Consider the following 26,673-nt stretch of genomic DNA (forward strand, 5'->3'; position numbering starts at 1 on the left):
GTCCAGGTAGAAGTGACAGAATGCAAGGTAGTAAGTTTGAATTCATGGCCTTCCAGAAGTATAAGTTAATTCCCTCATCTGGCTATTCTGTTTAGCACAAGAGGGAATGTTGCTGGATTCCTGTCTGGCTTTCCCACAGCGACCCTCCCTGTGAGTGGTAGACCTGGATGTAGGACCCAGATTGCTGGGTGATTTTGGATGCTGCCTCCTTTCTAAAATAGGAAATATGTATGCTTTCTTAGCACTAAGTGGCTATTGGTAAAATCCGTAAGACAACTTGTTGCAGTATGTTTGATCTCTTCTGGGAGAACTATTTGCCTCAGGAACCTCAACTTTTCAATCTTTATACCTCTGACAATGCAGACATTTTAAATGAAAAAAAAAAAACAAAACTGGTTACCCAAACCACAGATGAACTTTCATAAATTATTTTGCTTTTATGTATGCGTGTGGTGTACATTCATGCACATGCATGTTAGTGTGTGTGTGTGTGTGTGTGTGTGCATGGTTATGCACACACGCACACACACTGTGCGTGTGTGCATGGTTATGCACACACGCACACACACATGCCAATGTGCTCATGGAAGCTAGAAGTTGATATTGGTTACTTTCTCCTTTGCTTACCACCTTATTTTTTCTATTGAGAATTTTCACAAGTGAAAATGTTTTCCATCCTTTGTCCCCATTCTACTAGCCTACTCCCCCTTTTCAATTAGTACTTCTGTCTTGATGTCACTTTCTTTTAGTCCTTCCTCATCATCCATGTCAAATGTTGATGGGCTTAATATTCTTTATGGCTTTAGATGTTAGCAGCAGCCAACAACTCCTGTGAGGTCACAAATGTGTTAGGTCCTTCATATCTGGGATGTAGTGTCTCAGTTACTCCTCTCCACCCACTGGCTTTTACATTCTTTCCCTCTTTTTCTGAAATATTTTTTTTTAAAGTAAAGGCTTTCAAATTGAACCTAGAGGTCATTGATCCAGCTAGACTGTCTTGAATGCCCAGTGAATGCCCAGGATTCTGTGTCTCTGTACACAGTTCTGGAATCCCAGGCATGTGCCTCTTACATCACACTTTTCCGTGGGTTCTGGGGGCCTGGATTCAGGTCCTTAGGCTTTCACAGCAAGCACTTTACCCAGCCCCAGATGCACTTTTATATTGTTCTTTTGTGTATGAAGTCTGACTTTGATACTTGTTTTGTGGATCATACTTATTCCCTGCTACTTTATGTAAACTTCCTGCCCTTGTGCTAAAATGAATCATTTGTAGGAAGGGAGTTGTCTTCCTTGAGCAGCTCTTTTCTCGTTGCTCCCACTGAGGCTGTGGGAACTTTGTCAGGGTCTCCATCTCACTCCATGACAGGAAAGAACTTCACATGGAAGCCTTCTGCCATTTCCAAGGGTGAGGGATAAAAATAGTAGTTTAATGTCAAAAAGCACACCAGGATAGACAGTATTGCTAGCAAAAATTCTTCATTGAAAATCTGCAAAAATTGAGCCCTACTATCTGCCTAGAATTTTCCTTGTCTAAATGGCAGGCATTATCTAAATTGTACTGAAGGAAATGTAGTTTCTATGCTTTTCTCCCATGAGACCCTATGAAAATTAACTAGATAATTTATCTCTGACTTTCAAATGTACAAGTGAGGTGCCTCATGAGGGCATTCTTTTTAGTACCTCCTCAAATATAGAAGTGGGTGGAATTATGACTTAGTTTTGAATATCTAGTAATTTCTAGGGCCTCCTGGGTTATGCCTTATGAGTCAGTATGCTCCCCTGTGACATGTGTGTTTAAGGCATCAGCATGCACCTTAATTGTATTTTCATCTTTTGGGTAACTATTCCATTGGTGCATTGTTAATGATGACACAATTCTTGTTTTAAAAAGTTTTCTGAGGAGATGCCTCAATAGGTAAAAGTGGTTGCTGCTCAAAATTGGGCCTAAAACTTCCACCCTGTCCCCAACTTTGATTCTGCAGCACTTACATAGAAATATGGATGTGGCCACACAGGTCTGTAACCCTGTCCGGAAAGGGGAGAGTTGAAGACCAGAGAACTACTGGGGCTCACTGACTGCATTGATGGAGTGATATTGATACAGAGTGTAATAATTCTTGAACACCAAATCCTGAGTTCATGTTTGCTTTAAACCAAAGAATTGTGTAAACCAAGACTGAGATGGATAATTTATGAAATACCGCTTTTTGTTTTTGTTTTTGTTTTTGTTTTCTGAGGTAGGATTTCACTCTAACTCATCCTGATCTGCAATTCACTATGTGGTGTCAGGGTGGCCTCGAACTCACAGTGATCCTCCTACCTCTGCCTCCTGAGTGCTGGGACTAAAGGCCAAATCACCATGCCTGGCCAAAATACTACATTTTTATTCAGGAATATATAAGGGAGAGAGAAAGAGTCTATAATCTGAGGGAAGGAAAAGGGATTCAGAAAGGAAAGAGAACAAAGTGCAGAGGTCTGCCTTGTGGGAGGTGGGAAGGGGTAGAGAGTCTCAGGCTGGCTTGAATGGGATGAGGAATGCTTATCAGGACAGGAACATGGAAGTTCAGGAGAGATGAACTGCCAAAAAAGAAAGTGCTCACCTACTTTGTAACCTTGTTGTGGAGGGCCTTACTTCAGGCTTGTGTGAGTCACAGTAAGGGCTGATTGGTCAGGGACTGACTCAAGAAGAGGCCAGCCTTGAAGTTAAGTTTTGGGGCTAAGCTTAAACAACCATGATGCCAGGGCAGGTTTAAATTTTAGGAAAGGTAAACTTCCTCCCAGGAGGGCCTTAGTTTGTATGGAAAAACAGTTTTATGTATATAACTCCATTAGTCAAGAAAAAAAGATTAAGTAACTCCGTTAGTCAAGAGATAAACAGAGAAGTCCTTTTCTTGATCTTTAATAAAGTAGAGATTGCAAGGGTAGACTTAAGGACAGTTCTGCTTTTACTTTTGGGGCCTAGTCACGCTAAACTACCTAACAAAACTGTCTGACTCCCTCTGATGTCTTCTCCAGGAAATCAAAAGACAAATGATAGGAGGAAACCTAACACTTTCTTCTGGCCTCCACATGCATATGCAAAGGGGTACACACATCTGCACATAAATTTGCATATGCCACACATATCACATCACCTACCATACAAACATTCTCTACATAAGCATACAAAACAAAAGAAAAATGAAAATGCTTTCTTAAGCCAGGTGCTGTGGCACAAAGCTTTAACCACAGAACATGAAATGACTAAGGCAGGAATGTCAAGATGTTGACACCATCCTGGGTTTTATAGATAATGAGAACCTTTCACTCACTCACACATACACAGACATGTCTTCACACTGATAGACACACACACGTGAAAGTACTGAGGAATATTGATATAATTCAGCACCCACAGTGTTACTGGTGGTAAAGATATTTGACACCATTCTTCAATCAGCATATTAACCAATCCTGATGTTTGTCAAGTGCCTTGTACACAATGTACTGTTAGGGTTGTGACACATACATTGTTCTCTGAGGATCTCACATTGTCATCTAGTCAGGCTAGTAGCATAGTGTCAGTTTTCTAAATTGGCCTTATTCTCATATCATTATGACTGCTATCACGTGCTTTTCAATTAATAATGGAGTTCTGTGCCTTGGAACCTATCACAAACTGAAAATATTGCTAAGTTCAAATTGCATTTAATGTACCTAACCTATCAAATGTAGCCTAACCTAACATCATTGAGGCTTCTGCTAGCCTACAGTCAGACAAACATAACTAACAAGATGCCTATTTTATAACAAAGTTTTGATTATCTTACTGTAAAATAGCTATATCAAAAACATGGTGACAGCTCAGTACATTGTCATGTGTCAGGATTTTGTGGCTAAGTGAGAACTGTTACTCAGTGTTGACACCCAGCATTGCAGGAGAGGGTCGAGACACATGCCAGAGCTCAGGAAAAGATCAACACTTCAAGCATGACTTCTAGTATATGTATGTTGCTTTCACTGACTTGTAAAGTTAAGAAAAAAAAAAAAGCTCTCATGAACTCTAACAATCAAAGGTCAAGGACTACCCATAAAGTTATTATCATTATTACTGCATTTTCATCCTTAACGAATTATTTCAGGAAAGGCATGCCTCACAGTCAGCTCAGTTTAACAAACTCAAGAGACACTTAAATAGTCTTTTCCAGCAGCTTATTATATAAAAACAATATGGTATAGACAATATAATCTCAAACAATACTTGACATGTTTAGTTAGTCGTCTGACCATCTGCATTGATGGCGGGGGAGGGGTCACAAGAGAGAATAATATTTAATGAAATCTTCATTTGGCAAATTAAAATTGTTTATAATTATGGCATACAACATGTTGCTTTGGTGTCATACATTATGGAACAGCTCAATCAATCTAATTAACATTTGCATTACCTCCCATGCTTATCTTCCTCTTCCTGTGCTGAAAACACTTAAAATCTACTTCATAGCAATTCCCAAGCATATAAGATAAATTATTAGCCATACTCATCATGTTGTACAATGATCTCTTCACCTAACCCTTCTATCTTACTGAAATTTTGAGTTTTTTGAACATCTTGATCCATATACCTCACACTTAGCCCAGATAAATTCCATCCTATTCTGATTGTGTTGCACATATTTGGGAGATCATATGGCTAGCAATTTTACATAATATAATGTCTGATAGACAACACTTATCCATTCAAAACACAATAGAAAAATTTTGATCAATTAAATTTATTTTGAATTAAAGTTATGCATAGAGTTCTTAAACATATGACTGCTATCAGGGTATAGGAAATATACCAGTAATATGACCATACTACCTGCCGGTGGTGAGTTAACAACTGAATGATCAGTTCTTTGGGGGATAGCCTTTGCATAGTCTCTGAGCTCAGCTTCCATCTGGAAGCTCTTTGGATTATCTATTCTGTGAATTCCTTTGGAAATATGGGTAAGTGGAGGCTGGGGGAGAACAATATTTGAATCATGAATTTTGACCTTGAATTGTGAGTTATTTGTGTTTTAAGTGTAACCATTCAGCATAGACATGTAATGCTCCACCTACCTAGTGCTTACTGTTTTGGGATTCTTTCTGCCAAGGTTATACTCTGACAACCATATTCAAGGTTCTTTTTTATTTTGATGTGTATGTGTGTGCATGTATATGTGTGCATGTTTGCATGTTTATAGGCACGTATGTGGGCATTTTGGTATGAATGACCATGTAGTTGTGCATGTACCTTAGTATGCAGAGGTCAGTATCATCAGGTATCCTCCTAAGTCACTCTCAACCTTATTGTTTGAGACAGAGTCTCGCATGGAACTTGAAGAACATCGATTCAGCTAGACTCACTGGCAAATAAACCCTGGGAATACCCTGTCTGCACCTCCTTGGTACTGGGACAATGCATGCTTACTACCATACCTGGCATTTTTATTGGGTACTTGGGATCTAACTCAGGTCTTTACACTTTTGTGGTGGGTAGTTTTCCCATGGAACCCCAGTCCCAAGGGCCTAATTTCTTTTGTTAACATTAGATATCTGGACATGTGGAACAGATCTGTAATGAAATGATGGCTACCTCTTCCCTATCATTTTCTTCTGTACCAAAATGTACCTTTATGTAAAGTGCCTTTAGAATTGAAACCCTTTTAAGGAAATAAATGTTACTGATAGATAGAGCAAGCTATAAAAGTATCATGTGAAAATTTATTAATGTAACTCTGCAGATATGCTCAATATGGAAGACAGTTGGCAATATCGAGGAGTATTTTGAGTGAATTCATGTGGCTTAGATATGATTGATAGGGCAGTGGTGGTGGGTTCATATCAGAGAAATAAAGCAAACACTTCATTCTCTTATCCATCATGCACATTTAATCTTGGAAATTTTACAGTGCACTTAGATCAGTTTGTAAGTCAGAAATCCAGGGATGAAATAGAAGAGTTTTATATGTTTTTCCTGACAGTAGTAATGTTAAACTGTGAACAAATTGGATTGTTCTTTTAAAATCCTGTGATTTATCTGACGCTATTTTCTCCCCTTTAAAATTTAGTATGCTGGTGCTGAACAAAAGCTACTAGCAATCCATGGGAAAGGGAACATTGTTATGGTATTTGCTGAAGAGCTATCTAAAGTGACAATATATTCTGTATACCCTCCCAATCACCAGAAAACAAATGAGTAAATAAATCACAGGAGCCAAAGCCCCTGAGGTGCACTGGAATGGCTGTCAAGCACTCTGCTGGTCTCTCTGTCTCTCTGTTTAGTGTGTATTATAGTGTGCACTTATGGTTTGAACTAATCCAATCATTGCTAAACATGGACTGGTAGGGGTTGGTTAAACCTAACCTACTGATAGTCCACTGAGGCCCACACATTGCTAAGGTCACAAACTCTTCAGAGGAATGGCCTTGAAGCTATGAAGGGATGCTGCCTTCAAGTAACATGGCTCATAGGTAAAGATGGTAGATTCTCAGATGGAATCTCCACTAAGGAATGGGCTGTACAGGCTTGGGGAAGTCTAGAAGAGATTACCAAGTCTGGTGAAAGATGACATATGAAATCATAATTTTTATGAAAATGCTAGCTCTGAACCTTATGGTTAAAACAGGTTGCTTAATAACCAATCAGGCCTATTTTATTATCTCTAATATTCTATTTCCTGCCTCCCTCCCACACACATCATGTGACACATGGGTGTATTACACATTGCATTATGCATTCAAACTAGAAGTATCTTTTTTATTCCAGAAAGAGTTTAATATTTCATGCTGACCACACTCCAGTCTTTTCCTTATTTGATTGCTCATAAATTAAGTCCTTTTTATGTTTTTGCTATGGACTAGTATATGGATGCAACCTATAAACTGTGCTTGCATATTCAAAGCAAAAACATTGTTTTCTAATCTCTACAACTAATTGGCGTCCTAAAGTTGAATGTTCATTTTACCACATTTTCATTTTCCTCCGTTAAAATTAAAATATATATATATTTCAGAGTATTTGGGCTTTTCCTCATCTAGTACTAAGAGATAGAGATAAGCTGCCCCAATAGATAACTGCTGTTGCCATCTGCATCCATGCGTACCCATACCACTTGATAAAGACAAGGATAAGTTTAATGGCAAGATATGTTGCCTTATTTTTATAAAATTTTCCAATAAATCTTTATAAAACCAATACCTAGAATTATTCCTCCTGTAAGCAAATACCCTCAGAGATGGCTGGTGTTGAGCATGAGTTCCTGGGAGTTTTAACAGTGTCTTCCACTAAACTCTCACAGAATATTGCTCCCTAGGCTATTCATTACTCACAGGCAGGAGATGGGATGTGCTAAATGCACAGGCTGGGTGAGTTTAACCTTAGGGCCCAAGGAAAGTACGTGTCAAAAATAATGTGTTTTTAAATTGAAGAGAGAAATACACATACAAGGGAGGGCACAAGTATTTTCTTAAGCAAGGACTGTTCTAGGCCAGGTTTAGCCTTAATAATATTATGTAGTAAATGTCCTAAGTATTCAGACACATAACCAGTATTTATCCAAGTTGACTTTTTACAAGTGATCAAAGTATAGAAATATAAAGCTGAAAGTGATCTTTCCTTGTACATTTCAGGTAACTGATGAAAGTGTTGGACAAAGATATATGAAATGATGACAGACCACCCAGCCGGGTAGGAGCAGAGCAAGGAGGGAAAGCACACCTGTGGCGTCTGCACCTTCTTAGGTGTATTAAGCAATGGCTGTGTCTTCACACTAGAGAGCATAACTTTGTTGATAGCAAGACAACACAGTATTCGGTGGGATTGGCATCTTATCAGTATGGGTGTGGGCATGACAACATTTCACCTCTGTTTTAATTTGAGTTTCTTCAATTGTTGTCACTACCTTACATTCAGACAGACCTGTTAGTGCAGCCCAGTGGTGGGGTAGGACAGAGAACTGTCAAACTGAAATTGAGCCACCTGGTACACAGCCTGGCATCCACAGATACCCAGTGGGTCAGAGCAAGTGTAGGGGCTGAGAGAGAGGATCCTCAAACTTCTCTCGTTGAATATTTTGCTTGTGTGTATATGGTTTGTATGTATGCATGTGTGCTAGCATATGTGTGGGCATGGATGTCAAAGATCAATGTTGGTGTGTTCTTCAGTCATTCCCTACTTTACAGAACCAACATCTTTCACTGAACCAAAACCCACTGATTTGGTAGGCTAGCTAGCCAGCTTGTCCTGGGTAGTTACTTGTTTCCACCTCCCAAGTGCTCAGATTACAGGCTTGCACCACCATGTTTGGCATTTACATGGGTTCTGGGGATCCAAACTCAGGACCTCATGCTTATGTGGCAAGCATTTTACTGACTGAGCCATCTCCCTGGCCATCATTGACTTTTATTGGGAGAAAAATTGTGAGCACACTGGGATGATCAATTACCACTTTTCTGCCTAATTTGGGATAATTCTCATGTTCCATAAAACAAGGACAAGCGATATGTTATGTAAAGAAGGAAGGATTTTTAAGAAAGGACAGGTTGTAGGGCAGGAGAGATGGCTTAGTCATTAAGGCACTTGCCTGTGAGACTTAAGAACCCAGGTTCAAATCCCCAGTACTAGGTAAACCAGATGCCAAGGTGGTGCATTGTCTGGAGTTAGTTTGTAGTAGCCAGAGGCTCTGGTTGCCCATTCTGTCTCTGTCTCTCTACCTCTTGCTGTCATTCTCTCTCTCAAATAAATAAATAAAACATTTTTTAAAAAAGAAAGGGCAAGTTATAGATGGATATCCCCTGCTAACCTGCCAGGCATAGATCCTGTCTTCTGTAACCATACTGTTGCTTGCTTGAGAATTCACTCATTATAGTTATAGGTTATTAATGCTATCTGTGTCCATGAAAAAGAACAATCAAATATAATGGGCCTTTGAATCTCAAAACTCAAAAGGAAATTTCCCAAGGGTTCCTCATACACATACATTTACATCAAATAATACCTCTTATTGGTGCAAGCCTGGTTTATTTATCTGAAATCACAAGTGTTTAGTAGCCTGTCTCTGATTATCTTTATTTGTTTGATGTATCTACTGCCCATGTATGGTATTATTACATATCTCTCATTTTTAATCTCCAGTGGGCATTGCTGAATAATTATAGTTATTAATTCAAAAACTGAGTATGGTGGTACACATCCATAAATCCAGCATTCTAGAGGTAGAGGAGTCTAGAAGACTAGAAATTCAAGATCATTCTTGACTGTAGAGCAGGTTTCAGACCAGCCTGGACTATAGAAAACTGTCTCAAAAAAAGTTAGTAAATCAAATTTGCAATATCAAAGGATAATAAAAATGAAGGGTTTGAAGGACTTTTCAAAAGTAAAGTCCTTGCCAACACAAACATAAGATCCTGAGTTTAGAATACCAGAACCCAATCGAAAAGCCACGTGTAGCAATGCACATCTGTACTCTCAGAACTGGAGAGATGGAGACTGGAGATCAGTGGGGCTTGCTGGTTAGGTAGTGTAACCAAATAGGGGAGATCCAGGCTTAGGTAGATAATTTGTCTCAAAAATAATAGATCAGTTGAAAAAGATACCTAATATTTATCTCTGACCTCCACATATGCACCCACATCCATATGAGCATACATATACACACATGTCATACACATACACATGTGAAATAATAAAATAGGGGATGGTGCTCTAGAGATGTCTTCATGGTTAAGGTGCTTGCCTGAAAGTCACGGACCCAGGTTTGATTACCTGAGATCCACTTAAGCCAGATGAATGAGGTGGTGCATATACCTGGGGTTGTTTGTAGTAGCCGAAGGCCCTAGCATGCCCATCTCTCTCTTTCTCTTCGCCTCTTTATCCTTCTCCCCCTCTCAAATAAATAAGTAAAATTTATGAAAAAATATAATTAAATGTAAAAAAAATAAAAATGTAGGGGCTGGAGAGATTGCTCCATGGCTAAAGGTGCTTGCTTGCAAAGCCTGATGTCCTGAGTTTGATCTCCTAATAACTGTATAAAGCAGATGCACAAAGTGGCACTTGTACCTGCATTTGTTTGCATTGGCAGGAGAACATTGTATGCCCATTCTGTTCTCCCTCTCTCTCTGTTTCTTACCAAAATAAATACATAAAAATATTTTAAAAATTTAAAGTAAAGATGATTTATACTATATGCTGTGATAACTTTGTCCAGAGGCTGTTGTACTTTTGCATGGATTACTATTAGTTGGAGTGATTTCTAGAATGAAAGCCTCCTGGCCTCACTCCCAGATAGTGTGACTCACTATGGCTATATTTATTTGGCCAAGAACTCTGCATTTGAAGCAAATAGCACTTTTCTTCCTTCTTTCTCCCTTCCTCTTATTCTGATGCCCACTGCTGTTGGCATTCAGAGAAACGTTACATTGAGGGCATGTTAGTGACATGTCATTGTGAAGGGGACAACAGACTGAATAATCAGAGACACACAGTGACTTATTACTACAAGATTTTGTTTTGCAAGACTGTTATTTTCATCATAGCTCAATCAACTGTGACTTTTTATTTTCCCCACTTCTATTTTAACATCTCTCAAACCTGCCCTCTACACTGCATGGTGGCAAATATCTGTAGTTCCAACACTGGAGAAGCAATTTTAAGGAACATCTTTTGAGGCAAACCTCATGCATGTACAACTGCACATACTTGAAAACACACACACACACGAGTCAATTACTTTGTGGGCAGTAGCTTTCAATTTCGTAAGGGTGTAAACAAATTCCTTACCATTTGGCCTGCTCTCATCTGGCTATCTAATTTCACCTTCCTCATCTATATCAACTACATTTCTTACTGTCTCAGTTTTTGACTTCCCATTTCCCACCTCTGGGACATTTTTCTTCCTGTCTCAAAGAAATGTTCTAATTAACAATCACCAACATTCTGATCTCAGTTCAGTTGTGGCAGCTGTGCATACCTCCCTTTTTACCCCTGTAATATTATTTCTCGAAGCACTTTGAAACTTCCTCACAGCATACAATAGTTTGCTTATGAGGTTCTGTGAGTAACTGCTTCCTCCCAGAAGACTGTAGGTTCCACAAGAACTGGGTGTGTTGTGTTTTCACACCTCCGTGTCCCCAGAATCTTTTGCTGTTCCTGACACAGACCTGCTTTGCAAATATGTGCTGAATAGCTAGATGAGTTAATTATAAAGTCCGATGACTTCATGAAATATTTATAGAGTCCTACTTTGTGCCAGGCTGGAGAAATATGGTGACATTTAGGTCAGTAGGACACATTGACGCATTTCAGGAGGGAGAATCCAGTTCATTTTCCTCCATTAAAAACTGTGTGTGTGTGTGTGTGTGTGTGTGTGTGTGTGTGTGTGTGTATGCATGCGTACGTACACAGATGTGTGGCATATGTGTGGAGGTTAGAAAACAAACCTGGGTGTTGGTTCTCTCCTTCCACTTTTTGTGAGTCAGGGTCTTTTGTCATTTACTGCCATGTTCGCCTGGCTAGCAGTCCCACAAGCTTCTGAAAGTTCTCTGTGTCTTTTTGGTATCTACCCATCTGTGAGCTGCGATTACAGATGCTCAAGCTACTGTATCCAGCTTTATGTGGTGCCAGGCATCTGAACTCGGGCATTTCTGCTTACGCATCAAGCACTTTACCCATGGAGCCATCTCTTTAACCTCCGTCATATCTTTAATGGTACCCGGTTTATAGATGAGGCAGCATCTGTCTGTCATGAAGAGCCAGGGTGTCTGCACTTTAGAGTAAATGAGCTCCCAGGACTGTCATCTGTCTGGCTTGAACTGAGGCAACCCAGGGCTCCTTGTTGAATGACACTATTTTACATAGGCTGGATGATGCCAGCTGCTCCCGAAGAAAGCACAACTCCCCCTGAGGTGAATCACTACCGTGGTTACCACTTAGAGAAACTTACAGCTCTAAGGATTGCTTTATGTACTGACAGGGCGAAATTTGATTTAAGTCTTCAGTGCTAACTGAGCTACTAAATCTTCAGCTTCCCGAGGACTGGTTGGCATTTGTTGAGGAAAACAAGTTCATGGTTCCAACCACATGTGAAATATGTGGACAGTGCACGTTGTTTGTGTAATCTCACTTTTATAGAAGTCACTCGGATTAAAGTCCATAAAAATGAAAACAGGGGACCTCTGGGATTCACTTTTCCTCTTCACACTTCATTATCCTCATGAGTAGACCTAGCTTGCTTTTCTTGTTTCTCTCTGGGAAGGTCATAAAGAACATATTTTATTTAGATCTATAGGTTTCTGACATCTGTCTTCCTCTCTTGTGCTCTCTCTCTCTCTGTTTCTCTCTGTCTTTTCTTCTTATATTCCTCTCCTATTGCCTCTCCTTTTCCTTTTCTCTCTCTCTCTCCCTCCTCCTTTGCTGTCACCTTCTCTTCTCTCCTCTTCTTCCTTCTCTCTATCTCTCTCTTTCTCTCCCCTCATTCATCTCTCCTCTTCCGCCTTCACCCTCATATATATATATATATATATATATGTGTGCGCACGCGCATGCGCGCGCAAAGGAACTAAAATTACTGATATTGCATCTGACTGGATGTTTAGTTGTGTTTAGAAAAAGAAAACATATGCTCTATTTTCAAAAGTAATGTCATGTTTAAAATGAAATTAAAAGACATTCTGGTAGAGATGACAGCTGTGGGTTGCTAAGTTGTGGCTTGTGGCTCATATATCTTTCTTCACCTGCTTCTACTAGAACACCTCTTTCGTTTGTACTTTCTCAATAGTACATTGTACTGTATTACTCTCAGGAGAACGAGTACTCATGTATGTGTATGAACACCAGAGATTGATTGTGACTTCCTCAGTCATTCTCCACTGTATTCTTTTGAGAAAGGATTGCTGGTTGAATGTAGAACCCACCTATTTGTCTAGACAAACTGCCTAATGGGTTTCGTGATTATCCTGCCTTCACGTCTCAGTGCTGGAATTCAGGTTAATGCCCCCGCGCCTGGCTTTTACATAGGAACTGAAGATCTGAAGTGGTGTGGTGAGCAATACCCAGTAAATTACCTCCCCAGTCCCAAATCCCTGCTTATTGAAGACGCAGCTCCATACTCACGGTTTAGAAATACTGCTGGGAAAGTGGAGCTGTGTATGGAGCTTTCTGGGGAAATGTATGTTACAAACTTTGACCCTTTGCCTTCACTGCCCTGTGGAGTTTGGCCACCTCCACATCTGGTCCTGCCTGTGCTGTGGTCTCTAGTACCCACTGTAGAGAACTCTATTTTCTCCTTCTGGAAGACTTCCACAGCTCTTCAGCTATAGCTCTTTATATTTCTTTCTCTTCCCTGCCAAACTTTTAGATGAGCATCTGAGAAAATCACCTCTCTTCTCCTCTTCCTTTGCACTGTTTGCTTAACCATAGGCAGTTTGAGCACCATGCCGCACTTTAGTCAGACAGCTCTCAAGTGGCCCTTACCACCTTCTTATTCCCACATGCAGCAGCCTTCTTTCACTCTCTTATCATTTGTCTAGTGTATTCATAATACTGCCTTCCTGAAAATTGTGCCTTAAGTAATTGGGATCTTAGGATTTTAACACTGGAAGGAACATTTACTCCACCCTCATACACTGCATATTAGAGGAGGTAGAGCTGAGTAAAACATTTGGATAATTTGTCAGGCAAGGTACAGAGTTTGGAGCTTAAACATCCCAACACCATCATTGCCAGCATGAGATAATTTTGAGTTCTGTATAAACGGTGAACATTGAACACAGAGCTTCTCGTGCACTGCCGTGGTGGATTCTAATTCCCCTGTATGGACTGATTCTTCTACTGCCAGTCCTCTGTATGTGAAACACTCCCAGTGGTTTCCTGTCCTGTCCTCACACAACATTCTCCATTGTAGCACTTCCAGTCAGGCTTCCACGGTATAAATCAGGACATGTGGTTCCCCCACTTAGCCTCTACTTGCTCTTTATTGAATTTAAATTAGATTCTAAACCCCTTTTCATAATTTTTCAAGGACTTTCTTGGTTCACGCCTCTTTCTGATCTTTTAAAATGTGTGTATGTGTCTCTGTGTGTCTTCATGTTTGTGTAGGTGTGTGTGCACATGTGTGCATGTGTGTGTAGAGTCCACAGGTCTTGAGTGTTGTTCCTGCTAGATGCATCTCTCCTTTTCTAAGACAAGGTCTCTCATTGGCCTGGAACTGGCCAGCTAGTTGGTCAGCCAGCCCCAGGCACACTCATGATTCTGACCCCCAGTACTGGGATGATCCACATGTGCCACCGTGCCTGGAACTTTTATGTCAGTTCTTAGGATGGAACTCAGGGCCTCACGGTCTATAGCCACTGAGCCATCTCCCTATCTTTCTGGCCATTCTTGCTCCTCTTTTGCTTGCCTTCTCTGTGCTCTAACAGAGTCCCTCCTTCCTTCCCCAGAAAAGTGAATTTCCTTCACCTAGTGATTGCTTTCTTGTTCCTTCTGTTTGGAATATTCTTCTCTCAGATCCCTGCCCCCTTCTTCCTTTGCATCATTTGGTGACAAGGAAAGCTTCTCGTGTAGCCTTACTCTGACACCACTCGACCTCATATCATCCTTCATCATGTTACTGCCCATCAAAATATGTGGTCTTATTGTTTTCATAGTATTTGCCATTATTCACAGTTATAGTACTTATATGTGATGTAAATATGTCATTTTTCCAATATTGAAATATAATTCAATGGGTTATAAGAATTGGTTTTGTTATTTTATATCTCTAGCACCTTGATAAACAAGTGACCCTAAAGGCTAAAGAAAACTTTTGGGGATAGGGAAATGAATGAATGGATAAATGCATGATTAAAATGTATATGCATTCTATTTCATGTCTAAGATTCCCTTCCCTCCTTCACTCTCCAATATACTCACTCTCTCCGTATCTTTCCCATATTGCAATTAATCCTGTTGTTTCATAAATCAATAAGGATAAACTATACTCTTAACTGGGACCCCTTTTTCAATTTTCTCATTGAATAACTCACCTGTTGCTTCTCTGACCACTCAAATTGCAGAATTTCACCAGTTATTCACACACCAGTTCTATGAAATGTCCTCTCATGGGCCTCATAAGTTGTCTCTTATTACATCATTAAGATAATCCTTGCAGGATTAGATTAGGAGTAGAGTACTGATTTAGCTGGCATAGCTCTTGCCACATGAGCATGTGGACCTCAATTTAGATACAAAATCCAGGCCAACTGTAATGAACCTCTAATCCCTATACTAGGAAGGCAGAAACAGTAGGATCCACAGAGCTTAGTGACTAGCTTGTCAGGTCCAAATGATTCAGTGCTAGGTTCAGTGAGAAACCCTGTGTCAAGTAATTGAGGAAGGCACCAGGTGCAGACATCTCAGCTCCACATATGTGCACAAACACCTACAAACATGCATATATGCATGAACATACAGCTGTACATATGCAATTTTTCCTCGCTTTCTTTTTTTCTTACTTAATTGACAATTTTATACATGTATTTTCTTCATAACGCATTAGCTTTACTTGAAACCCCTTCCTTCTTCTGAACCATTTCTTCTCAGCTAGTCCCTCTTCTATTTGGAGGTCTTTTTTCTTGTGAGTAGTGTGATCTACTGAGCTTAATTAGGGCTGCCAGCATGAGCAAAGGTGGGAATTATTTTTCTGAGCACATGGTTCTTACCAGTGGCTATGCTATTGCAGAAAATGTCTCCCACTCCTCCAGCCACTATTAACTGAATGCAACTGCTCAGAGAGGCCTGATGCCCTCCTCAAGCATGCGTGCTGGAATGTTGATGGGTCATTGTGAAGACTACAGCAGTTACTATAAGATCATGAATGCACACAGCATGTAATGTCTAAAATATACTGCTGTATACTTCTCATCATCTGCCTCTTATTTTCTTTCTGCCCCTTTATCCACAATGTTCCCTCATCTTTAAAAGAGGTGATATAGATATATGATTCTCTTTTTGTTTGTTTTGAGATAGGGCCTCACTTTAGCCCAGTATGGCCCAGATCTCACTCTGTAGTCCCAGGATGGCCTCAAACTCATGGTGATCCTCAAAGGCATGTACCATCATTCCCAGCAGATGTCTCTTTTTGCTTTGATCACTAACCCTCTACTTCATCAGTACTTGGATGAGTATTTGGTTTCCCTAGTAGCCAACACCATTTTAAAAAGAAGCTTTGCTAACCAAAGATAAGAATGGCACTAATCTATGGGCATCAGTCTGCATATGGCGAGGATAATTTGTTGTGCATTCAACTCATTCATTTCACTAAACAATGGTAGTAACCTCCCATTTAGGACCTATGACCATCTCAGCTTGGTAATTGACTAGGTTTTCTGTACAAGGAATAAGTTCCCTCACACAGAAGACATATCAAATCCAATCAGAAAACAGAGGCAGAGATAGGAGAATCTCCTGGAAGCTTACAGGCCAGCTAGCCTGGTGAACACAGTGGTGGAAAATAAGAGAACCTGCCTCAAATAAGGGGAGGACCAACACCCAAAGTTGCTCTCTGATGTGCATATGCTTATGGTGGCATGTACATCCCCACATGAATGTGCATAAACACCCACCACAAAAAGCATTTTACAGTTTTCTAGGTTTGTTTGTCCTCTATGTAAATATAGCTTAAATGCACCTAGTATTTATCATAGCCAAACTCACATTTGCTATGGAAGTCAACATATGTGAATATTATTTGTCATTAGAGAGATGCAGACCTGATTTCAGGAAGAGTTATACCACCTCAATCCATTGTAAATTCATTTATATACGGAGATGACTGGAAAAATTACATCCTGAAATATGCACAAAACAGACTAATATGGATCAAGCTACTGTTTTATACATATGTACACATACTTGCACATATATGCACATTAAGATACAGTGTTTTACATTCTTCATAATGCGTTTTCAAAATTAATTTACAATATTTTTGGATCCTCCAACCCCCCTTGGTTAATATAATTTGAAAACCCATTTCCTTCTGCTATTTGTATATTTTTAAGTAGATATTATAAGTGGCTTGAGAGTATGAATCCTATAATTTTTGCATCCACATTCCATATTTGCAGACGATCTTAGCACTAAATATAAGGAAGTATGTCACCATTGATAACACAGTTTAGTTCAGATGACTTGCAATGATTTCTGCAGTGTGTGTTGAGAATTAAATCAAGTGACGGAATGATTTCACCTGCTGTCTGGTAAATGGGTCTTGGTATGTGTACTCAGTGGATTTTTTTTTGTTGTTGTTCATGTGATATTCTGTTGACATTTCTTATTTCTGTGAAACAAGAGCTAAGCATGAATCTCAAATTAACACTTCCCAACTTCCAAAAAGCTGCCAGAGACAATGTAGAGTGAGGAGCTTCCAACAGCAAGATGATAACAGCATTTTATTACTGCCTCAAGGCTCTACTACAAATCCTTAAGTGTTAGAGAAGGGACAAAAGGGTCCTTAAAAACTGGAATATTGTTAAGGTAAAGAATGAAATTGACTTGAGCTTAGAATTTTGAAACAATTATTTCAATATTTCACGATACTTTTTTGTCCTTAGATTAATTATAGGTCTATGTGGCCACTGACTGTCATGTCTCCTTTTCTAAGAGCTAACCTTTCAAAAATGAAGGCATCAAGGATGATATTTTTTTTCTCTCGGTTTAAAGCACAGATGCATTCCATTTTATAGATAAAAATGGATTAACTTTGTGATTCCACCTAGGGCTTTGCTGGGACTGTAGCCTCTCCAACTGAACAGACAACATCTGTCTTCAGGTGTGGTGCCCCAACGGCTTTGTCATTGAGTTTAATAGAAACACCTACTGTGTTTATTAACATAAGCTCCAGTCAGTTTGCTTAGCAAAATCTTCTCTACCTATATCCTGGAAAAATGCAAAAGCAATAGAGGAGCAGACTTTTCATCTTCTGACCATGCTGTTTTCTTGTTGGGGATGACTGCAAGCAGTAATTGTTTCTTGCTTCAGGAGAGACTGTCGGAGGACGAGAGAAAGCACCAGCAAGCTTTAAGTGATCTTCACCTTCATGTGGCAGTAGATGAAGATTCGCGGAGTGAAAGCAGTAGTACAGATGGGGGAAAAGGAAAGACCAAACTGCTGTTAGAAAGATTGAAGGCTCTGGAGGTAAGAAACAGAACCATTTTAACCCACTCGGAGAAAAATCATGTTGTACCGCTCTTACAGGCACTAGTTTTAAGCGAGTATAAATCTGGCCTTCTCCTGGAGTGGACCAATCAGCTGTCTGCCACTGAGAATCCTTCCTCAGTGCCAGGCAGAGTTAAAATTTATAACACTAAGAGTCGTGACCCAGTGATTATGGTTTTATTGCCTTAAAAGGAAGACATAATGTAATAATTCACCATAAAAACCTCAAAATGGATCAAACTGCAATGCCTTTGATACGATAGGTTGTGGAGCACTTCACTTTGATTTCTTCTGTATATTTTTCATATGTGTTTATGCATGTGAGTTCATATAGATGTGGGTGCACATGTGATTATGTGTGTTATCTTCAGAAACACCCTCCACCATTTCTTGAGTACAGGGTCTGTCATTGGTCTGCAGCTCACCAATTAAGGTAGACTGGCTAGATGGTGAGTTTCTGGGATTTGCCTGTCTCTGTTTCCCTGTCTCTGGAATTATAAGTGGCACCACCACATTTTGCACTTTACATATATTCTGGGAACTGAACTTGGGTGTTCATGTTTGTGAAACAAGCACTTTATGGATGAAACTATGCCTCTAGCTTCCCTTCTTTTTTTCTAATACCTAATAAGATGAGTTCAAATTAGTGAATGAGTGAGCAAACTAATAAGATGTAAAGATGATTGGAAAAAATGTGCATATATTAGTAAATATATTTAATAGGTATAAGCAGTTAAATCATATGCTGATATCAAGATTACATATGCAAACAGTAGCACTGAAGCTGGCTTAGGGTTATGCTAACAAGATTTTGGAGGACCAGTCTCCAAAATACAGTTTGAGAGACACTGATCTATTATTTAGTGTCACTTCAGATGTTAATTCCTCAGTTTTAATAGTCATCAAAGAACAACCCATTCATACCTGCTTTCAGATATCATGTGCTTGGTAGTATAGCTCAGTTGTAGAGCTTTTGACTGCAACTGTCATGTCAAAGACTAGTGAAAGTCTCCTTCTGCTAGTGAGGCAACTTGAAAGCTTGTTTTACTACATCATTTTAAAACATGGTTCTCCCCAAACCTCTACAAAGTCCTGAAGACTTCCATATTTTGAGGAACCAGAACCAAAAGAAAAGTCTTGTTCTCTGTGGTTGTTCTCTGCAATCCTTCCTCTGGTCGATAAACTTGTCTGTAGAGAGCATGTCTTTTATCTTTTAATTTCCTTAGCAAATTAGATAGCAGAATGGTTAAGGTCATGCTCTAAGAGACCAGACTCTAAGGTTTTATTTGAACCCCTGTTTTCTTCCTTTCTCCTTTTAAAACCTTCTGAGTTACCTAATCCCTCTGTGTCTGTCCTCAGTTGCAAAGATGGTGGGAGGGGAAACTATTAATAGTAACTAACCTTTCAGAAAAGCAATGAAGGTTATTATTTGTATTATTCTCTTATACTTTGTCTCATCTACTGATGTATTTCAAGGCTTTTACCTGTCCCTAAATCATTATTTTACTGTTTTTCTGCTTGCTATAACTAATACAAAAAGTAGGGATGAGAAGATCCAGCTGCCTCTGACAGACATGACTCAAGGCCAATAGGTGATTGACTGGCCATAAGACACCAGGCAGAAAAATCTGTTCGCTAGAAGAACCTATGCCTTCTCTGGAGGAAGAGTCATTGAGTCACCTGTCTCCCAGAGTCCTCATACCTTTGCCATTTTTTTAAATGATAGGTATTGTGAAAGAAAACATCAGCAGCAAGTAAAGTTTCTATTTGAGAGGGGTAAGAACTGATGTGGGGATGCAGAGATGGCTCAGTGGATAAAGATTTTGCCATGCAAACCTGAGGCCCCAAGTTCAGATCCTCATCATCCACATAAATGCTGGTCAGGCATGGCTGGCAGCCTGTCTGCAATTGTAGCACTCAGGAGATGAAGACAGGGGCTCCCCAGGGAAAAGCAGGTGGCTAGACTAGCAGAAGAAGAACTGGATTCAAGTAAGATACCCTGTTTCAGTAAATCAGGTGAGGAGTGATTGAAGAAAGCTCCCTATATCATCCTCTGGGCTACACCAGCACAAGTACTGCCATAGTCACACACACACACACACACACACACACACACACACACACGCTCCTACACACATGTAAACATGTATACACACATGCATACACACTGTGCTTGCACACTCAATCAAAATTTTTGTGTCTTCTGGAGCACAAAAGTTTCAAATTTATTTATTTTTCTTTCATTTTCTGCTTCTAGTATCACAAAGTGTACCCCTTTGTTTTCTTCTAAGCGTATTGTACATTTGGTTCTTCTGTTTAGATCTTGGTGTCTTTATCAAGAAGAAATATCCATAGTTGTTCTAGAAAAGAATTTGCCAAGTAAAAGATAGGAAAATTTTGATCTCTCTGGATACATCTTGCCAAATTGCTTTCTAAAGCGGTGTACCAATTTTCACATCTATTTGCAAATATGAAAGACCTATTTTATTGTACACTGTAAAGTTTTTATAAAGTTCTTGTTAATCATGGGGCAATAAGAAAGACTCCTGATGACTTGACTGGCCTGAGCCAACACTGTGTACTTAAAGTGTTAGTTTTTATATATGACTACACTGAGGGAAATTTGTTTCTGTTCACCTCATTCTCTAGGACAAATTTGTGAAGGACATTTTATTTAATCAAGCTAAGAGGTATTTAAGAAATGTGTCTGGCAACAAATATTCATAAACTTCAGGAAAAATAAGCCATCTATAATTTATTCTTCCAGAGATCTTTTGAATAAGTTGTTCTTTCAACATTACTTGAAAGTAATAAATGATGAAATGATGTCTTAATGTGCCATTAATCACCATAATTTTAATCCACAAAATATGCTGTTTTGTCAATTATTTCCTATAGCTGAGTCATTAGTTATAAGTTAAATTTCCTTATCTCACTCTACTAGTTTTGATGTTTCTGTGATCATCTTATTATATAAATTTGGAGTGAGGAAAGGTTAAAGCAGTGTTCTCTTATAGGCACCCCCACTAGCCCTCAACTCTTAAGGTAGCCCGATCTGTCCTTATCCTTCTGATCTTCCTGCTCCACTACCTGAGTGCTGGGCTGATGGGTGTGTTCAACTACTGCTGGTTCTATTGCATAGAATTGAAGTATCTTGTTATTGCATGTAATGCCATTTTCCTGTGAATTTCATATGCTATTTCATTTAATATTTTTTTCATATGTTCACAATATAGGCTCCTTTATATAGGTTGAAAATTGTTCTGGTAAAATAGAGAACTTATTTTACATGTTACAATCTGACCAGACACCCATGTAGTTTCATACACTTCAAGAAAATGCCTCTTTAAAGGCTGCAGGGGAATTATCCATAATGAATCAGAATTTCATTGGCAAGATTTGATGTTGTACAGCAAAATTTTAGAAAAACAAATAATGTTTTCTCCTATTTTATTCTTGAAACAACCCTATGCATTTGCCTTAATGTCTTGGACTCTGGTGTTGTAGGAAGCAGAAAAAAATGATTTTCAAGGTGATAGTAAGGAAAATCCCCAAACACTTCCCAAGGGGCATGAAATGAGGACTAAAAATCAAATTCTTGTATTAGTTTCTAGTTTAAAATTTTAAATATTATTTATAAAACTCCTAAAATCATATTAAACAGGAACCCAAACTGTATTTGAGCAGCCACAAACATTGATCATTAAGTAAATACTGTCCAAGTACTATATCCTTCCATCTGAGAAAAGTCTAAAACAACCTTTGTCTCAGGACTGCCCCCTCTTGTGGTTCTCTCTGGGGCCAGGTCTCTACTCACTTTCAGCTTTCAGTCCCTTGTCGTCTGTCTCCGCCAAATTCATGTGAAACAGCACCCATAACTGGATTTTCTCAGGCTCCAAACCCACAAGGGATAGAGGGTCTTGGTAGATAGAATATCTTCACATAGCGCTGTTTCTGCTCAGTCTTTGGCTATAGAACTTCCTCAGAAGCCCAGTTCTCTTCAATTCCCTGAGAGTGGTAGCCAGCTTTCCCAATGTTTCCCCAATTATCCCAGCCAGCCCCCCATCATTTGTTATGCAAAGCTCTTTATAGCTTGTCGCTTTACTTACTAAATTGGTTTGTTTCTTCCTGGCATCATCGTTATTTTGCTACATATGACATTTACCTTCTGTGGGAGTGTGGACTTTTGGTTTAGGAAAACACCCTCGAATACTGTAAGCAGAGTTTAAAGGGCCATTTTGGTTGGGGGTTTGGAAGACCATGATGCGGAGAGGAATGCAGACCACAGAGGCCTGTCTTATGAGACTTCAAAGGGGAAGGACGAATGTTTCTGTCAGGAACTGGGATGGAGGCCACTTGTGTAATATTTTGGCAAAGAATCTGACTAAATTTTTCCATGTGCTGAGGACATACTGCCTAATTTAAAGGTAATAGACTAATTGTTTTGTTAGAGGAAATATCAACATGGAAAACATTTATCACTCTCTGCTTCCAGACTGTTAACTGAATATTGGTACCTGTTGCCACGCCTCCCCACCAGGATGCGCTGTATTCTCTCAGACTGTATGCTACATGAGCCTTTCCTTTCTTAAGTTGCTTTTTACAAGGTATTTGGTCATAGAGATGAGAAGAGATACTAATGTACCTTCTTAAAGAAGAGAACTCCAGAGCTGGCAGTCAAAACAATCCCCCTCCCCACTTTCCTTCAGCAATTTTCACAGCTTAGTCCCTATGTTAATCCATTTTCACTAGTTCATAGAGGGGTAGGATGGGCCCTGTACCCTCTAAACATAGCTGTTGCTTCTTCTGGTAATAAATTCTCATTTCTCTTTAGGGTTCTGACATTGGTGGATAAACCACTTGGTGCAATCTGTGTTTGTGTTGAAAGTCATTTGGGTGCCTGGGTTTTAGCTGTTCATTCTATTTAATGCTTTACTGCACATATGTGACGTTTTCTGTGGATTTAAAATTCTATTAATTAATGTAGTAATTTATCAATTTATATGTGTGTGTGAGTGTGTGTGTGTGTGTGTGTGTGTGTGTGTGTACACATGCCAAGGCCTCTTGCCAGTGCAAATGAACACCAGTAAGATTGAGTTTCCAAGGTTGCAATTTTTTTTTCTCAATTTTTATTAACATTTTCCATGGTTATAAAATATCCTATGGTAATACCCTCCCCCCCACACTTTCCCCTTTGAAAACCCATTCTCCATCATATCCCCTCCCCATCTCAATCAGTCTCTCTTTTATTTTGATGTCATGATCTTTTCCTCCTCTTATTATGGTCTTGTGTAGGTACTGTCAGGCACAATGAGGTCATGGATATGCAGGCCATTTTGTATCTGGAGGAGCACGTTGTACGGAGTCCTACACTTCCTTTGGCTCTTATATTCTTTCCGCCACCTCTTCTGCATTAGACTCTGAGCCTTGGAAGTTGTGATCAAGATGTTACTCAGTACTCCAGTCATTTCTTTCCAGTACTATGATACCTTCTGAGTCATCCCAAGGTCACTTCCATCTGAAAAGAGAGGATTCTGTACCCAAAGTGAGAGTAGTGTTAATGTAAGGGTATAAATATTAAGGGAAGTGCTTACTGGGCAGTTTGATAAGCATAGTATATACAGTTATCCAGACATTAGCAGATGTTACAACCCTAGGGCTCATGACTACCCCTGTTTTAAGTTTTCGGTATCAGGGATGTATCCCCCCACCCCCATGGAGAGGGCCTCCAGTCCAATTGGAGGGAAGTTGGTTTCCACCATGACAGACATGCCACTGTTGCACCCATTGGCTCATTTGGCATGGCTGGCCAATTATAAGGCTTGCAGTGTCCACTGTTGAGTATCTTCACTGGTGGTATCTCTTTCTCCCATTGAACTACATGTAGAATGGCTTCTTCCAGCTTTCTGTCAGCTGGTCTACATGGAGGAGGTTATCAGCTCAGTTCCAGCAGGATTTTTCAGTGGCCTTGCAGCCCAAGAATGTGGAGTCTTCAGCAATAGGGTCTTACCATCAATTCCTGGTGGGAAACCAAGGGCCGTGGCAATGGCCTATAATGTTTTGGGGGCATCAGGGACATCCCTGGCCAACAACTCACTGAAGGTATCCCATCCCTGGCACTGAAAATTTTCTAACAATGATCTATGGCTCCTGAGTGTTCCATTGTCTGAAATGGAAGGATTCCATATGATTTATTTGCATCCTCTTAGATTTTGATTAGCCCTCCCTCCACCTTTCCTTTACTCAGTCTCTTTCCCTGACCTCACTTTGGGCCTTTTCACCCCGTTAATATATTCTTCTACTTACATATATACGATACCAACCTATTAATTACCCTCCTCCCTTCCTTTCTCTTCCCTTTACATCTCCTTTTTAACTTAACTGGTCTCTGCTACTGAGTTTTTTTCCTTCTCACACAGAAGCCCAGTCGTCTGTTGCAATTACATTGGTTATTTCTTTGGTTATTTATTATTGGTTATTTATTTATTTTATTGTTGTTTGGAGAAAAGACTTACCCTCTGGATAACATTACAGTTCCATGTTTTTCTTCAGTGTTAAGATTCCCCCACCCCCACTGATTCCAGGGACCTTGCAAGACTTTTCCTCTGAGGTCCCTTGTGTGTTACGTCTACTCTCTTCTCTGCTTTGTACCTTTGTCTTAGTCCTGGGCTCGCTTCTGGCAGGTTCCTTGCAATACCTGATTGGCTTGTGTCAATCCCAGAAACCCTTTGCTATGTTTTAGACCAATCTCACACCTGATTCCACACCAAGATGGATAACCACTGTACCTACTTCCACCTCCTACAGAATCTCTGATTCCCAGACTGTAGCCAAGGGCAGAATAAACCTGAAAGTACCTTAAAGTTTTGAGATTTTAGCTAAGTAAATGCTGCTATCTTGGTTGTAGCATTGAGATCAAAGCTTGGTCTTCCACGGGAATGATTTATTTTGATCAGAAAAATATGGCAATTAAATATGCTAATATTAATAAGAACATTTTTCTATCTCAATTATACCTTTCCATAAAAATATGACAATTCAAGTACTAACTGTAAGGATTCTGTTAATAAGTAATTTCTCTTTAAAATTAGGTATTGTAAAATAGTAAAATGATTATATTTGCAAGTTATCATCCACAGATATATACATAGTATCTTTAATGGGTCAACTCATGTACCTAGTCCAGTTTTTATGGTCCCCACCCCAGTTGGTAGAACCAGGAAGCATTACTAAAATTAATTAAAGGGTAAATAAATAAATAAATGCCTCTGGTGATGTGGTAGGGAAGCATGTGAGACAGGCATGAGAGAGTGTTCACCTACATAAGAAACCCTCTAATGTCAGGATATTTGAATACAATATTAATAATAAATAAGAGACAGCAAGTGTAGAAGACTAACATTCTAGAAAGAATCAGGTTTTAAGGATGGAAGCCCCTTGGTGATGAAAGAAAGCTCTCACATAACAGAAATAGCAGTGAGATCCATGTTCTGGTAACCAAGAATGTGAGGGAAGTGCTGGGAGATGGTTCAGTCAGTGGAGTGCTTGCTGCACAAGTATCTGAGCCTGGATCCCATTATCCATATTAAGGCACTGGCGACTAGCATGCAACGGTAATCTCAGTGCTGGAGTGGCAGAGAGAAGGGGAACCTCCAGACCTGCTGGCTAGCTAGGCTAGCTGAATCTGTGAACTCCAGATTCAGTGGTAGAGCCTGTCGAAAAACAAGGCAGAGGGTGATTGAGCCAGGGATAGACATACATACATGTGCCCACATGTATATGAACATACATACACACACACATAGATATGCATGCACATATGAAACACATAGACACATAATGAAATAGTAAGATTAAAAGAAATTAGAAGACAAGCTTAAAGGGATTTTCAAGAGTCATGTCCTGTAGTGTTACATAGGTTATGACCATAATCAATATTCTGAAAGAATTATAAGTTCAATAGGTATTTTTAACCTAAGACGTAACATGGAATGATCTGTTCTTCAGAAAATCAGTCCCCAGTGCTTTGTTGAGTTATAGAGAGACTAAGTAGAGGCAGGGAGACCAGGCAAGAGTTTTTAGAACCAGGACAAAATTTGTTAGTGGGATGGACTTGGAATAATATGATTAATATCATCACATTAATAATATCACTGGACAAGAGGATAACTGGGCAATAATAATGGCCATATTGGAAAACGCTTACATAAGACTTCATGTCTCTCATGTGATGTTTCAATGACTATCTGTTGTTGTATATATTGCTTAAATTTTTACAACAACTCTGGAGAATGGAGTTGTTATTATTTATTTTGCAAATGAAGAAAGAAAGCCACCAAAAGATGGGCTTTCCTACCCAAGATCACTTAATCAAAGAGCAGAAGTGTAAGACTCTGTACTGCAGAGCTGGAGATGGCTAAGTCATTGAACTGCTTGCCTTGCAAGCCTGAGGACCTAAGGTTTTAACATTGTAA

The 26,673-nt window shown here is 39.5% G+C and overlaps 1 protein-coding gene across 6 annotated transcripts in view; it reads left to right on the forward strand.

The window, feature by feature from the left end:
- Positions 1-26,673, forward strand: part of Nckap5 (NCK associated protein 5) — a 1,019,391-nt gene that overhangs the window by 671,494 nt on the left and 321,224 nt on the right. For all 6 annotated transcript variants that reach the window (XM_004659647.2, XM_045151370.1, XM_045151371.1 and 3 more), the window contains one exon: positions 18,023-18,178. In XM_004659647.2, coding sequence (XP_004659704.2) covers positions 18,023-18,178 — 156 coding nt within the window. The remainder of the gene's footprint in view (positions 1-18,022; positions 18,179-26,673) is intronic.

The sequence above is a fragment of the Jaculus jaculus genome, chromosome 5, assembly GCF_020740685.1.
Source record: "Jaculus jaculus isolate mJacJac1 chromosome 5, mJacJac1.mat.Y.cur, whole genome shotgun sequence".
NCBI lineage: Eukaryota > Metazoa > Chordata > Mammalia > Rodentia > Dipodidae > Jaculus > Jaculus jaculus.